Source organism: Gobio gobio, assembly GCF_949357685.1.
Source record: "Gobio gobio genome assembly, chromosome: 1".
In the NCBI taxonomy this organism is placed as follows: Eukaryota; Metazoa; Chordata; class Actinopteri; order Cypriniformes; family Gobionidae; genus Gobio; species Gobio gobio.
Genome location: NC_137097.1, coordinates 48323876 through 48338089, shown reverse-complemented (window position 1 = coordinate 48338089; position 14214 = coordinate 48323876). Strand labels below are relative to the sequence as shown.

Below are 14214 nucleotides of genomic sequence, written 5' to 3'. Positions count from 1 at the left end.
GCTTTACGGGAAAATGAAAGTGAAAGCTATAGCCTACTGCTTTCCCACATAATGTCCTATAGGTGGCGCTGTTTCTCCTAAATTGAAATCACGGGAGTCGCTTTGTGCTATAAATGGAAAGCATGGGAATAGGTTACATCTTTAAATAGTGCTACTATCCAGGGTGAGCATTGCACAATGGCTATATAACGATCATTGTGCGTGTGCCTGTGCGTGTGCGTGTGCGTGCGTGCGTGTGTGTGTGTGTGTGTGTGTGTGTGTGTGTGTGTGTGTGTGTGTGTGTGTGTATATATATATATATATATGTATTCAGGGGTGGCCAACATTACGATTTAAAATCATTCAGAGCATATTATTACTGGTGGACTTACCCCCTCCATAAAGATGATCTGAAATTCACTTTCACATCTTTATCTCGTAGGCTACTTAAATTGCATCTGTCATAATGTCTTGGAAAGTACATTATCACAAAAACAATCCTGTCGTAATTCAGACATCAGATAAAGAAGACAAACTGGTCACTTTCATTTTTAAGTTGTTTTAAGTCACGTGATCAAAACCACTTGCAAAGTGCCTTGCGCGGTTTCCTTGAAAAGTAGCCAATGTTTAGAAACGCTCCTTCCCTTAAGCTTTTGTATGGTAGCCTACCGGTTGTTATCATGACCTCATTTCAGTCCTATATAATGTCCTCTGCAACAATCTACTTTTGCACGGTTGCATTCCAATTTGATGTTTGGTTTTCGAAAAACATTGAACCTACAACTTAGCACTCGTGCGACTTCGAAAATACGACATGTTTGACCTCATTAAACAAAAAGGGCTCGGTGTTTATTTATGAGCCAAATAATAAAAGCTAATAGACTGTCTAAATAATAATAATAATACTGTTCCTTGTAATGTAAATGCTTAATGGACAATATAGCGATAAAATGCGTAGGCCTATCGCGTGCCTGGCGCCATATAGCCTACAGATATTTACATGAAAACACCATCTTTACTGTAAGTGATATTCAGTAACAAAGATGCGTGTAAATAGGTCACAGGTGTACTGTTACAAAATCAGGAGGTAGACCGTTTAGACAGGTATAGCCAATGGCACCCGTCCAAACGATATGCCTCCTGATTATGTAACCGAAGGCTAGCTATATGTGCCCTGTGGACGTCAGTGGGAACCGGTTACCAACAATTTTCAGTATGTCTTCTTGTATAACATAATGGTGACCGGATTGTCCTTTAAAAGGGGGTTTTACTGTCTAATGTTATTTGTTTTGACAGTGTCTGAACTTAATTTATATAAGAATATCTAAACGGTTTAGAAATATTACAGGTAGCTATCTGTATAATCAATAATTATTAATGATAAGCCAAAATTATGTTTTGTCTCCAAACTTTTTTGTCTCATACATTCATGCCATCATTTTTTGACGTTCTGGAAAACATTAATGAAACTCTAGCGCCATCTTGTGGGAGGGGCGAGTGGGGCACAACCTCACGCTTTTTGACTTTCTCAGTTTGTGTTAATCCAGTTGGGGTTCAGAGTATTTATTTTTTCCCACATTCATTTCACACATGTGAAGTACAATTATGTGGTTTTGTTTCATTAATACAGTGTATACTTTTTTCTTCTTGATTTACCCTGAAAGAATGGAAGTGAAATGTGACAACATGCCCCATAGGTGGGTACATTGTAACATAATAATGTAACATGAGCATATGACAGCTTAAAATGTTATCTGATATATATATATATATATGAATGTCCCAGTATATATATACTGTCCCAAAAGTTGGGACAGTATGGAAAACGCAAATAAAAAAAAGAAGGAATCTGGAGGAATTTCAGTGCGTAAAGGACAAGGGCGCAAGCCTAAGCTGAACAACCGTGATCTCCGATCCCTCAGGCGGCACTGCATCAAGAATCGTCATTCATCTATAAGAGATATCACCACATGGGCTCAGGACTACTTTGGCAAACCTTTGTCAAGTACCACAATACGTAGTTACATCCACAAATGCCAGTTGAAACTGTGCCAAAAGGAAGCCCTATGTTAACAGTGTCCAGAAGCGCCGTCGACTTCTCTGGGCTCAGAGGCATCTGGGATGGACCATCACACAGTGGAAACGTGTACTGTGGTCAGATGAATCAGTATTTCAGGTATTTTTTGGGAGGAATGGACGCTGTGTGCTCCGGACCAAAGAAGAAAAGGATCATCCAGACTGTTACCAGCAACAAGTCCAAAAGCCAGGGTCTGTCATGGTATGGGGTTGTGTCAGTGCCCTTGGCAAAGGTAACTTGCACTTCTGTGAAGGCACCATTAATGCTGAAAAGTACATAGAGATTTTGGAGCATAATATGCTGCCTTCAAGAAGACATCTTTTCCAGGGACGTCCATGCATATTTCAACAAGACAATGCAAAACCACATTCTGCACACATTACAAAGTCCTGGCTGCGGAGGAAGAGGGTACGGGTACTTGACTGGCCTGCCTGCAGTCCTGACCTGTCTCCAATAGAGAATGTGTGGAGCATTTTGAAGCAAAAAATGCGACAACGAAGACCCCGTACTGTTGCCCACCTTAATAATTGTTTGCAGGAAGAATGGGACAAAATTACACCTGAAACACTTCATCACTTGGTGTCTTCAGTCCCTAAACGTCTTTTAAGTGTTGTGAAAAGGAATGGCAACATTACAAAGTGGTAAATGCTTTACTGTCCCAACTTTTTTTTAAATGTGTTGCAGGTCTGAATGACAGGAAAGGATGCATATTTATAAATGACATGAAGTTGACCAGACAAAACATGAAATATTCAAAGTAAATTTAGAAATCACTTATTTTTTGTCTTTTTTTTTTGCAAATATATATTCCAAATATGTTCCCCTACATATGTTCACCTATCAGTTACACATCATTTTTAGTTAATTTAGAAAAGTGAAATAATGTTACATATAAATGACCGATGTAGAAGTATGTGAGACTTACCAAGCACACCAAAAGTGGCTTGAAGGCTTTTCTCATTTGTCAAGGATAAACATATTGGTGCAAATGGTACTATATAAAATTAAATGTTTTGTTTTTGTATGACAACTGTAGCTACTTAAACAAAAATGTATTTAAATACAATTTACATTTGTGCAGTCTACTTTAAAAAAAATAAAATAAAACAACATTAGCCCCTTTTGTTCAATTTTGCTTCAGTTCCCTCCTAAAATTCAAGTCTTATCATGAGTGAAGCTGTTATCAGGAAAGAAAAGCTGTTTTTAGCGGGCCATATTGTCTTGAATGTTAAGATAGCTAACGTTTGCTTTACGATTCCCATTCAGACACATTCACCGGTCGACAGTTCATGTAAGTAGATGCTTTTAGGTTTTTATGGGCAAGCGAAGACATGTTTATGTATATAACTATTTTAATAATGTCAATTCAAAGTGCCTAAAATAATCTTAACATATGCATTAAAACTAAATATTGTATTTTAAAGTTTTACTATTGATTTAAAAAGTATTAAAAACAAATGAGAAGAAAAGGAGAATGTAAGTGCAATCAGTAGGACTCATTCAGTAACAGCTAAATGTTTTCAGGGTTAAAATGTGGCTTCTGTTTACATTCTACACTCTAAAAAAAAGGTTCTATATGGCACCAAAAATGGTTCTTGGCTCGTAATCATAGGGGAACCTTTTTAGTGCTATATAGCACCAATTTTGGTGCTTCAGCGGTTCTTCACCAGTTCTTTGACTAAGGTGCTATATAGCACCTCTGAAGATCCGCTGAAGAACCACTGAAGCACCAAAATTGGTGCTATAGCACTAAAAAAGGTTCCCCTATGATTACAAGCCAAGAACCATTTTTGGTGCCTTATAGAACCTTTTTTTTAGAGTGTATGAAGGAGATATTGTCCTATATGAGATGAGATCACTGAGATAGCCTAAACAAAAAAATTACAATGGTAATCATTAGGTTTGGAGGGACAAAAAGATCACACTAAAATGCTACGATTGTTATTAATGATTACGTCCATCACAACAACAATCTTTAATAGGCCAAACAGTTTGCTCACTCTCTCTGCAACAGTTGTGCTGTAAACACACACACATTCACTCACACACACACACACACACACACAGAGTTTATTAGGATACGTTGGGTGACCGTTGCAATGCATGAAAGGCAGATCTAACCCATATGTTTTGGTCATGCTCTAAATTGAGACAATTTTGGTTTTCAGATTTTGACATTTTAAACTCCGCTTTTAAATTAAAAATTCACCTTGACCCAATAATGGCTCTGCTTGGTGTCAGAGGTGATGATGTTCAGCTTAAGATAAAGAGAATGCCTTGGCTTCTAGAATGAGAATTTTCCTAGTGGAAATCATCCAATCCACCTAAATTGTCACTAAGGCTTAGTGATCTAATGATGTTTCTAAGAACTGAAAAAAATAAATATTTTCTTAGAGGATCAACCAGAACATTTTACAAAACATGGGACCCTCTAATAAACTATTTTGAAAAGAATGTACTCCTCCCTTGTTAAACTAACTTAAGAAAGGGGGAGTCCTTATTTTTTATTTTTATTTAATTAATTAATTAATTTATTATTTTATTTATTTATTTATTTATTTATTTATTTATTTATTTATTTATTTATTTATTTATTTATTTATTTATTTATTTATTTATTTATTTATTTATTTATTTTATTTATTTTTTAAATTATTATTATTATATATTTTTTATTATTATTTTTATTTTTTGTCAATGACAATTATTATAATTTTTTCCTAGCAGTTAGGGTTGTTGTGTGGGTGAAAAATGTGAAAAAGCAATGCCTTTAAAAGGGTTTTTGTCACGGAATAGTTTTCTATGTACCTTGTTCTGATGAAAATAATAATAATAAAAAAGAAAAGAAAAAAAGAGATACGTTGGAAATCTGCAACTAAAATAAAGTCAAACGCTTCTTGAACCATTTGGGTAGGAACTAAAAAATATCCATTCAGTTCACTCGGCGGAATTTTAATGACGGACTGTCAACAATACGTATGTTATGAACGGTTTACTCCTATGGAAAAACTGGCTTCAGTTAGTTTAACACGAGTCTTGACTGTACTATTATCTCTGGTACTATTTTCATATGATTGCCCGTAAACATTTTTTTTATTTGAGAGCATGCCAGCGTTGGTTAACGCACATAGTAGAGTTAACTTGCTCGTTTTCAGTAAAAAGATAAATTCAACTTCTCAGAAGTCCTCGACCTTCAACATCCACAAGGTAACTTTTTGACTACTTTACTACTTATTACAGCAGCACGTCCCTGCATTTGGTCACGGGAAAAATCGCAAATTAAATCGATATAATTTTTGCCCCGAGCTTGTGGTTTCCATAGAAACGACCCGAGTGTTCAATGCATTTGAAGGGCACGAGTGCAAAACTGCCCTCGCTCGATCTGTGGATGCTGTTAAGCGAACTACACGTTTATTTTTGACTTGACAACTCAAAACTATACATTATAAGTACGATATATGCATATTAAAAATGATATGCTTGCTTCCAGTCTTTTAATTGTGCCTTTTGCCTAAACAGGATTGTATATTTCGCTGTTGCTGGACTTTATAGCTCTCCACCATGGTGTTGAAGATCTTCTTTCCCCAGTGCTGCAATACTGCTGACAGCGGCCTGCTGGTCGGGCACTGGATCCCTGGTCACAATTCTGCTGTGGTACTGGCTGTCATTCACTACCCATTCATTCCGGGTCAGGTGAAGAAGTACTTGAGTCAGATGCAGAGCCAGTCTCAAGTGGACCTCACTGTCCTGGGTTCCTGGAGTATGCCGAAAGAAGGTAAAGAAGGAATGGACAGCTTCCTAAAAGACCTAAGTACCATCTTTCCACAGAAATGTTGGCTGCAGTTGAGCCGTGAAATTGGCAAAAGAGGCTTTACCTGCCAGGTGGTCCAAAACAATGGGAAACTTCTACAGGACCAGGAACCGAAGAACGGTGATAACAGCAGCGAGGAAGATAAGATCATCTTCGTTCATTACGACCAGAGGAAGGTTATGCTGTCCCAGCTTCACCCGGTACAGGAGGGCAGCCAGAAGTCTGACATTGAGCCGTCAGAGTTGCGCTTGGTCTTCCAGACAGTGGCTCAAAGTCAGCCTCTCTTTTTCCTGGACAAATATGATGACGGGCCTCTCAAACTCACCCACTGGCAGTCTGAAGGCAGAGAGGCTAGTATTGTTGTAGAGCTTCTAAAACAAGCATCTGTTCCGGTCTGCATCTTCCTAACGTGGTGGCTGTCTCTGTGGCACTGGTTTTGCAGCTTCAGGTGAGTTAATGTGTCTCAGCTTGAACCTGTTGTCAATACTGTAGAGTGATCAAAATTCTAATCTTTTGGGATTTTACAGGATTTTAAATTTACGTCCGGTGCTGTTCATCTCGAGCAAGCTGTCCACCTGTGTCCAGTCAGGGTACAGGGCAGTTCATTTCAAGACTGTTTTCTCCTCCAATAAAGCTGCTACACACGTGGATTTTATGAGGTATGATACTTGGGTCAATGGTATATAAGAGCGTCATTAGCGAAAAAGAAAAGTCTTTTAAAATGGTAGTTTAAAGGGGTAAATTCACCCAAAAATGAAAATATCAGTGATTGTCATTCCAAATCTATAAGACTTTAGTTCATCTTCGAAACACAAGTGAAGTTATTATAATGAAATGTGAGAGCTTACTGTCCCTCTATTGACAGTCCAAGCAAACTACCTACAAAAAGTTCATGAAGAGATCGTAAAACTAATCCACTTGAATTGAGCAGTTTAGTCCAAATTTTCTGAAGAGACACAATCGCTTTAGGCCTTAATTCATACAGTATATAAACTTGTATCAATGCACACATCAGTTATGATAAACGGAAGCTCAAGCATGTTCGCTTGACGTGTGAGAACCAATGAGGTTAATTCTTGTGTTACACGTGATTGTTCTCGTGCGTCAAGCAAATATGGTAGAACTTCTGTTTATGTTTGCTGATCAATGTTTATATGTGAATAAAAGCCTAAATTCAATCTGTAAATCGTATAAAGCGATCCTGTCTCTTCAGAAAATTTGGTTTTCATAGGATTAGTTTTACAATCTCTTTATGAACTTTTGTCAAACAAAGGGGTAGTTACGTTACTGTTAATGGAGGGACAGAAATCTCTCAGATTTAATTTAAAATATATCAGTTTGTGTTTCCGAGATGAACAAAAGTCTTGCGTGATTGGGACGACATGAGGGTGAGTAATTGTTTAATTTTGGGGGGACTTACCCTTTAAAACACATGCCATAGAAAGTTCTTACTGCTTGTATTTGTTGATTTCATATGGTTTCGAAAAATGTTAACAATTTCAAGTTTCAGTGAACTTACTCTAAAATGTTTGGTTATGTAACCATCATGTTAAAAGTTTCCTTGAATACCTGTGAGTGTACACCTCTTAATCATTATTCCCAGGTTTTAGATATATTTTTGATGATGAAAAGCAATTATCATGAATTATATATTTTAGGGAGTCATAGCACTTGGCACTTTATTAACCTTGCATTGTCCTAAAAAGGTCACATTTTCGAGTCTTATTGACCTGTCCTAAAGAATGTTTGTTAAATGTTTTTGTTAGATGTTTCTGTAAGAAAAAATAATAATAAAAAATGGCCATCTACAGGACATTTATTCTTGTAATTAGGCTTTTATTTCTTATTTATGGTATCAGGAGAGTTTAAATTTACATTTTATATTTATGATCAGAGATTCATAAAAATAAAAAAGCGGCATATCATTGATCGATGTATCTTGTTGCACCATTATTATTATATTGTTCAACAAAACATATTCACACACCCTTCTTTTTTCACTTTACAGAAAAGCAAACATTTTTGTGTCCTTTCTTTTGGACATAGCACTCGGTTTGCTGCTTGTCTCGTGGCTTTATAGGGAGAATCGTATCAGCAAATTAGCGGATACTCTGGTACCTGTGGCAGATGTAAGTATGACACATATTACATCACATTTGTGGATTTAATTTAAAATTTAAGTAAAAAGGTTAAAAGGATGATATTTAATATTAATGTTTTTGAAAGAAGCCTCACATGACTATTTATTTAATGAAAAACAAGTTATAACGTGTAAGTAAAAACAACAGTATTGTGAAATATTACTAACATTTTAAATAAATATTCACTATTTCAATATATTTTAAAACATAACTTATTCCTGTGATGTCAAAGCTGAATTTTCAGCATCATTACGCCAATCTTCAGTGTCACATTATCCTTTAGAAATCATTCTAATATGATGATTTGATGCTTAAGAAACATTTTTTGTCAGTGTTGAAAACCGTTGTGCTGCTTAATATTTTTGTGGATCATCTAATGAATAGAAAGTTCCGACAAACAGCATTTATTTTGAAATAGAAATATTTTGTAACATTATAAATGACCTTACTGTCACTTTTGATCAATTTAACACATCCTTGCTGAATAAAAGTATTAATTTATTTTCTTATCTTGCAGCGTGTGGCTAAAGAGCTCCAGGAGCTGTTAGAATGGCTGATGGGAGCTCCTGCTGGACTGAAGATGAACCGAGCTCTCGACCAGGTGCTGGGGAGATTCTTTCTCTACCACATCCATCTGTGGATCAGTAAGTACATCCTCAGTTGAGGCGTTCTCATGGTGTTTCAAGCTTATTGCAGAAGCTCATGTATGCCTTGTGATTGTGTCGGCAGGTTACATCCACCTGATGTCTCCTTTCATTGAGAGGATCCTGTGGTATGTTGGACTCTCAGCCTGCTTGGGATTGACCTTTGCTCTTTCCATACTGTCCGACATTGTGGCCCTTCTGACTTTTCACATCTACTGTTTTTATGTGTATGGGGCAAGGTGAGGTTCAATTCTGTAGTTCTGTGTGTAGTTTTCTAACTTATTGTCATGTTCATGCACTTCCAGTGTTTTCCAGTAGAGGGCAGTGTCCACCTTTCATGCCTTTATAATTACAATCGGCCACTTAAAAGAGTAGTTCACGTCAGAATTAAAATTTCCTGATCATTTACTCACCTCCATGTCTTTCTTTCTTCAGTCGAAAAGAAATGAAGGTTTTTGAGGAAAACATTCCAGGATTTTTCTCCATATAGAGGACTTCACTAGGGTACAATGGTTTGAAAGTCCAAATTCCAGTTTCAATGCAGCTTCAAAGGACTCGACACAATCCCAGCCGAGGAATAAGGGTCTTATCTAGCGGAACGATCAGTCACTTTATAAAAAAATATAAAAATTAGTGCTGGAAAAAAAAAATTCTGTGATTAATCGCATCCAAAATAAAAGTGTGTACTATGTATAATTATTATGTATATATAAATACACACGCATGCATGTATATATTTAAGAAATAAATATCCTATTTTTAATACATTTCTGTTGGCAGAAAGCGTTATGCGTGCTTTACGTTTTTTCCCTATTGTCCAATCGAATGAATGGAGAGGCGGGCCTTCCGTTGTGGTGACGGTTATCTTGATTAGACTGAGATGACAGCTGATTCCGGGGTTGCCTAGAAACATTTAAAAAAAAAAAACTGCTATTTTCTAACTTGAAAAACGTCAACAAAAAAAGGCAGTGCGGTGCGCCTTTTGTCTGATCTAAGTGTTTACAAAGAGAATGTACAAAGACTAAGTCAAACACCCTTCACAAAAAAAAAAAGTAAAGCAACAATGACGGATGATTTTAAAGTTTGAGGAGAAAATGAGATTAAGATAAAAATGAGATCCTTCCACCTGCGTCACACTTTCCAACGTGATGACGTAATGCATGGTGCATCGCAGAGCAGCGCAAGAAGAGCACATAAGTTCCGCTAGATAAGACCCTTATTCCTCGACTGGGATCGTGTCGAGCCCTTTCAAGCTGCATTGAAACTGGAATTTGGACCTTCAAACCATTGTACCCTAGTGAAGTCCACTATATGGAGAAAAATCCTGGAATGTTTTCCTCAAAAACCTTCATTTCTTTTCGACTGAAGAAAGAAAGACATGAACATCTTGGATGACGTGGGGGTGAGTAAATTATCTGGAACTTTAAATTCTGAAGTGAACTACTCCTTTAAAGGGACCGCTGACACAGACGTCGCTATTCCCTTACATTGTTGGAATAAAAGTGAATTTTATGTTTCATGCAAAAAAGAAAGTTATACACGTCTTGGAAAGACATGAGGGATGTAATTCATGATAGAATATCTGGGTGTACTGTCTCTTTAAGGTTATATCTCAGATCTGTCTGGTCGGTTACTTGCCGTCTTGGGGATTTTATTTTCATATTACCCTTGACACAAAATTCCAAGGCTTTTAATCTTTTCTGAGAATTGCACAGTTTCTTTGTTGTGAATTGTAATTTCTTATCTCTCTTGTCAGACTGTACTGTCTGAAGATATATGGTCTCTCCTCCCTGTGGCGGCTCTTCAGGGGAAAGAAATGGAATGTACTAAGGCAGAGGGTTGACTCGTGCTCATACGACCTGGACCAGGTACATCACCTCTTGCTCAATTTCTATATCCCTCATTCATGTAAAAGCTATTCCGCATAACCTTACAGAACATGACTTACTCGGCTCTGTTTCCTTTTCAGTTGTTCATTGGTACTTTGCTCTTTACCATTCTGCTGTTCCTGCTTCCCACCACTGCCCTGTATTACCTAGTCTTTACCCTGGTGAGTCACTCTGACATGAGTTTCAACTTCTTCCTTATTCCAGCCCAATTGGAGCATCTGATGTAGTTCTCTGTTATTTGTGCAGTTTTAAAGTCTTTAGCCTTTGATCATGTTTTTTGCCCATATACTACCGTTCCAATTTAGTTTTTTGGTATTTAAAAAAAAACCCTATTCTTATGCTCACCAAGGCTGCATTAATTACTATAAAATGAATCAATTAACTGTTTATTATTATGTTTTTATATATTGTAAAATGTAGTTTATTCCTGTGATCAAAGCTGAATTTTCAGCATCATTACTCCAGTTTTCAGTGTCACATGATCCTTCAGAAATCAGTCTAATATGAGTATTTGATGCTCAAGAAATATTTATTATTATTATCAATGTTGAAAACAGTTGTGCTACGTAATTTTTCTGTGGAAAATTTTTATTTTTTTTGGTGACAGCATTTATTTGAAATAGAATATTTGTAACAACGTAAGTAAACTGAGGAGTACAGGAAGCGATCCGTCATGAAGAGACGAAGAAACACAAAAAGTGCCTGAAATCCTACTCAGTGTAGCACAGGCTAGAGTAGGGAGGGAAAAGAGCAGAGATGGACAAAGTACACAGCTCTATTACTTGAGTAAAGGTAAAAGTACTACTGTTCAAATATTACTCTGTTTCAAGTGAAAGTTCTAAAAACAGATTTTTACTTAAGTAAAAGTACAGAAGTATTTGTTTTTAAAAGTACTTAAGTATCAAAATCAGTAAATTATTTTTTTTATGTCAATGCATTATTTTATTATTGTTGCATTGTTGTATAAATGCACATTATGTCACCATGGTGGTTTAAGCCAGTTAGTGATGCTCCATCCGACATGCTAGCATACGACTACCTTGAAATAATTTAAATACTTGTATAAAAGTTACAAAGCTGCTGTCACTTTAAGGCCAAATGCACCGATCCAATACACTGATACACATCCGGTGTTCTCCCAACGGTTTACTCTTCTCTTTCTCCCAGACGTTTACATTTTTGAACATTTTATGAGACATGCATCAAGTGTTTGCCAACTAAACTAATCGTTAATCTTTTCAGAAAACTGAAACATACTTTTTAAGTATGGCCATGGGTGCACACACTGCGCAGAGGAACCGCCTTCTTCCATTTTGCTATAAACTGATCAGTGTTCAAACAATGTTGGGAAACTTCACATGACCCTACAAGAGTGATTACTGATAGGCTGTCTGCAAAAAAAAAAAACTTTTAAAGAAGAAAAAATTCATCCGCTGACTTTCAAAGCTGCTACAGAAACGACTTTGAGAACCTTGATAGAAATGTAGTGGGTAAAAAGTATGATATTTGTTAAAGTCAAAGTTCCTGAAAAAATAATACTCAAGTAAAGTACAGATACAAGTAAAGTGTACTTGAGTACAGTACTCAAGTAAATGTAATTAGTTACTGTCCACCTCTGGAAAAGAGGAAGAAAGAGGAAAAGAAAGAATGCATTCTTGTTGAATAAAAGTATTAATTTCTTTCAAAACAATCTACTGATCCCACATTTTTCAACAGTAGTGTACGTATTTTGTAGATAATACAAGTCTCCCTGAATGTATTGGTTCAGGGCTGGGCCGTAGCGCTTGATACTCTACTAATGCATAATACATATGGCAGAGAAATCTGGGGTTGAAATTCAATTTTAGATGTAAAACATCTCTAATATGAGTAATAAATCATATATATATATATATATATATATAACGTGTAAGTTGTTTCTCTGTCTGTTTCTAGCTGCGGCTGGTGGTGGTGTTGTTTCAGGGAGTGATTCACCTCAGTGTCGACTTCATCAACTCCTTCCCCCTGTTTGCCATCGGCCTGCGTATCTGCAGACCGTACAGACTGGCAGGTGAGCCATACTGCATCACATTGAAGAACTTTTTCATAACTTTGAACTTTTTCTCATGTGATGATAAAGATGGAATTATGGATGTACTTCTAGGCCTTGTACTTGCCAATTATGTGTAATGATCAATTAGTAAAGGTGCTTTATGAATCTTTTTGGATTCCAGAGGGGGTTAAATTCAACGTGCTTTGTCAGGAGCCAGGAGCTCCTCTTCACCTGATGATGGAGGTAGGTTGGTTACTGGTTAAACAGCATGTCATCCTGAAGTTTATTTATGCTTAGGTTTCACTTAAGGTTTGGGTTTCACCTGTTGATTTTGGGTTATTGAATAGCTCTGTTTGGCTCACTGTGCAGCTTTTGTATAATTCATAATCAGTGCAAACACTGAATGTGCTTCGCTTGTCTCCGAGGTTTCATAATGAATCATGTTCCAGATGAGCAAACATGAATGAAAACTGTCTTTTTCTTTTCTCCGGCTACAGATCAATCCATTAAAGTGCAGCTCTGTACTGCAGTGTTACCGGACGCCCACCTATAGCTGTTACCCTAAGGATTCCTGGGCCGCATTGTGCAAGAAACTGTTTGTAGGAGAACTAATTTACCCCTGGAAGCAGAAGACTACTAAGACGGACTAACTTTAGGGGGGACATGCAAGATCCCTTAGAAGACAGCAGCTACACACGTGCACACTGGGAGAAGGTGCTGTGTTGGTCAGATTATGCTGAAGTGCAAGATAGTCTTAATTAGGTTTTTAATGGAAATAATCATACATTGTTGATTTTAAATCATAATCTTTCCTTTTCCAGACACTGATCAGAATCTTTGATTGAAACTGTGATTGTTTTGTATTTATTCTTCTACTACTTTTATATAACATTGAAGATGAGCCATTTAAAAAAAATAGTTATAATTGTAGTAGTTAATAATCATTTTAATAGTTAAAACTAGTCACTAAACTAAACCATAATTTCACCAGGATCATTTGAACTGGAATTAAAACTTGTGACCTCTTCAGTTATTTGCTGAGATAGAAAGGTCAAATTCATGTGTTTAAAGTTTTATGAGTCTAATCTAGCTGGCTCGTGAACTGGCTCTCAATGTTGAGTTTAAATATAGATTTGTGTATTAAATTATTGGACCATGAACCACTTGTTATGTCAGTGTTGCCAAATCAATGTTGTTTTGTAGCTATTATTATTAATATAAATGATTGAATAAAAAAGTGATTTGTATAAATTCAGATGATCATGATCAAAATATACATTTGTAATGTTCATTTTTAAACCCTTAATTTACCTCAATAAAATGTATTTAATCCTTTTATACATTACAGTATCTTTGCGTCTTAAATCATTCTTACATGAGTCATGTTTGCACTATAAACAATTGCTATTCAACGTTTACCCATTTTCACAAGCATGCTAGTATAACTAGTCTTGGATCTTTTGTTTGGGAGTACAGCCTGTGAAGAATGTGCTCCGACTAGACCTGACAGCACAACACAACAATGACTGCTGTGGCTACTGACTATTCAATGACACACGAAAAACAAATGAGCTGGGGATTCACCTGCATGTGTGTGTTGAGGGAATAATACCTTTGTGTGTCTCTGACACAAAGAGGGGT

The 14214-nt window shown here is 36.5% G+C and overlaps 1 protein-coding gene across 1 annotated transcript; it reads left to right on the top strand.

The window, feature by feature from the left end:
* The first annotated feature begins 4995 nt into the window (after positions 1 to 4995).
* Positions 4996 to 13922, top strand: pigq (phosphatidylinositol glycan anchor biosynthesis, class Q). The gene is made up of 11 exons (XM_079823474.1): positions 4996 to 5263; positions 5576 to 6315; positions 6395 to 6526; positions 7876 to 7996; positions 8526 to 8652; positions 8738 to 8891; positions 10409 to 10520; positions 10622 to 10702; positions 12477 to 12591; positions 12755 to 12816; positions 13071 to 13922. Exons 2-11 carry the CDS (start codon positions 5618 to 5620, stop codon positions 13221 to 13223), a joined length of 1755 nt encoding a protein of 584 aa, XP_079679600.1. The 5' UTR covers positions 4996 to 5263; positions 5576 to 5617; the 3' UTR covers positions 13224 to 13922.
* Positions 13923 to 14214: the final 292 nt, after the last annotated feature.

Bases quoted from the DNA above. Each gene is read 5' to 3' on its own strand.
- pigq (XM_079823474.1), top strand. From the start codon at position 5,618: ATGGTGTTGAAGATCTTCTTTCCCCAGTGCTGCAATACTGCTGACAGC. The intron at 7,997-8,525 runs GTAAGTATGACA...CTTATCTTGCAG, and splicing joins CTCTGGTACCTGTGGCAGAT to CGTGTGGCTAAAGAGCTCCA. The intron at 10,703-12,476 runs GTGAGTCACTCT...GTCTGTTTCTAG, and splicing joins ATTACCTAGTCTTTACCCTG to CTGCGGCTGGTGGTGGTGTT.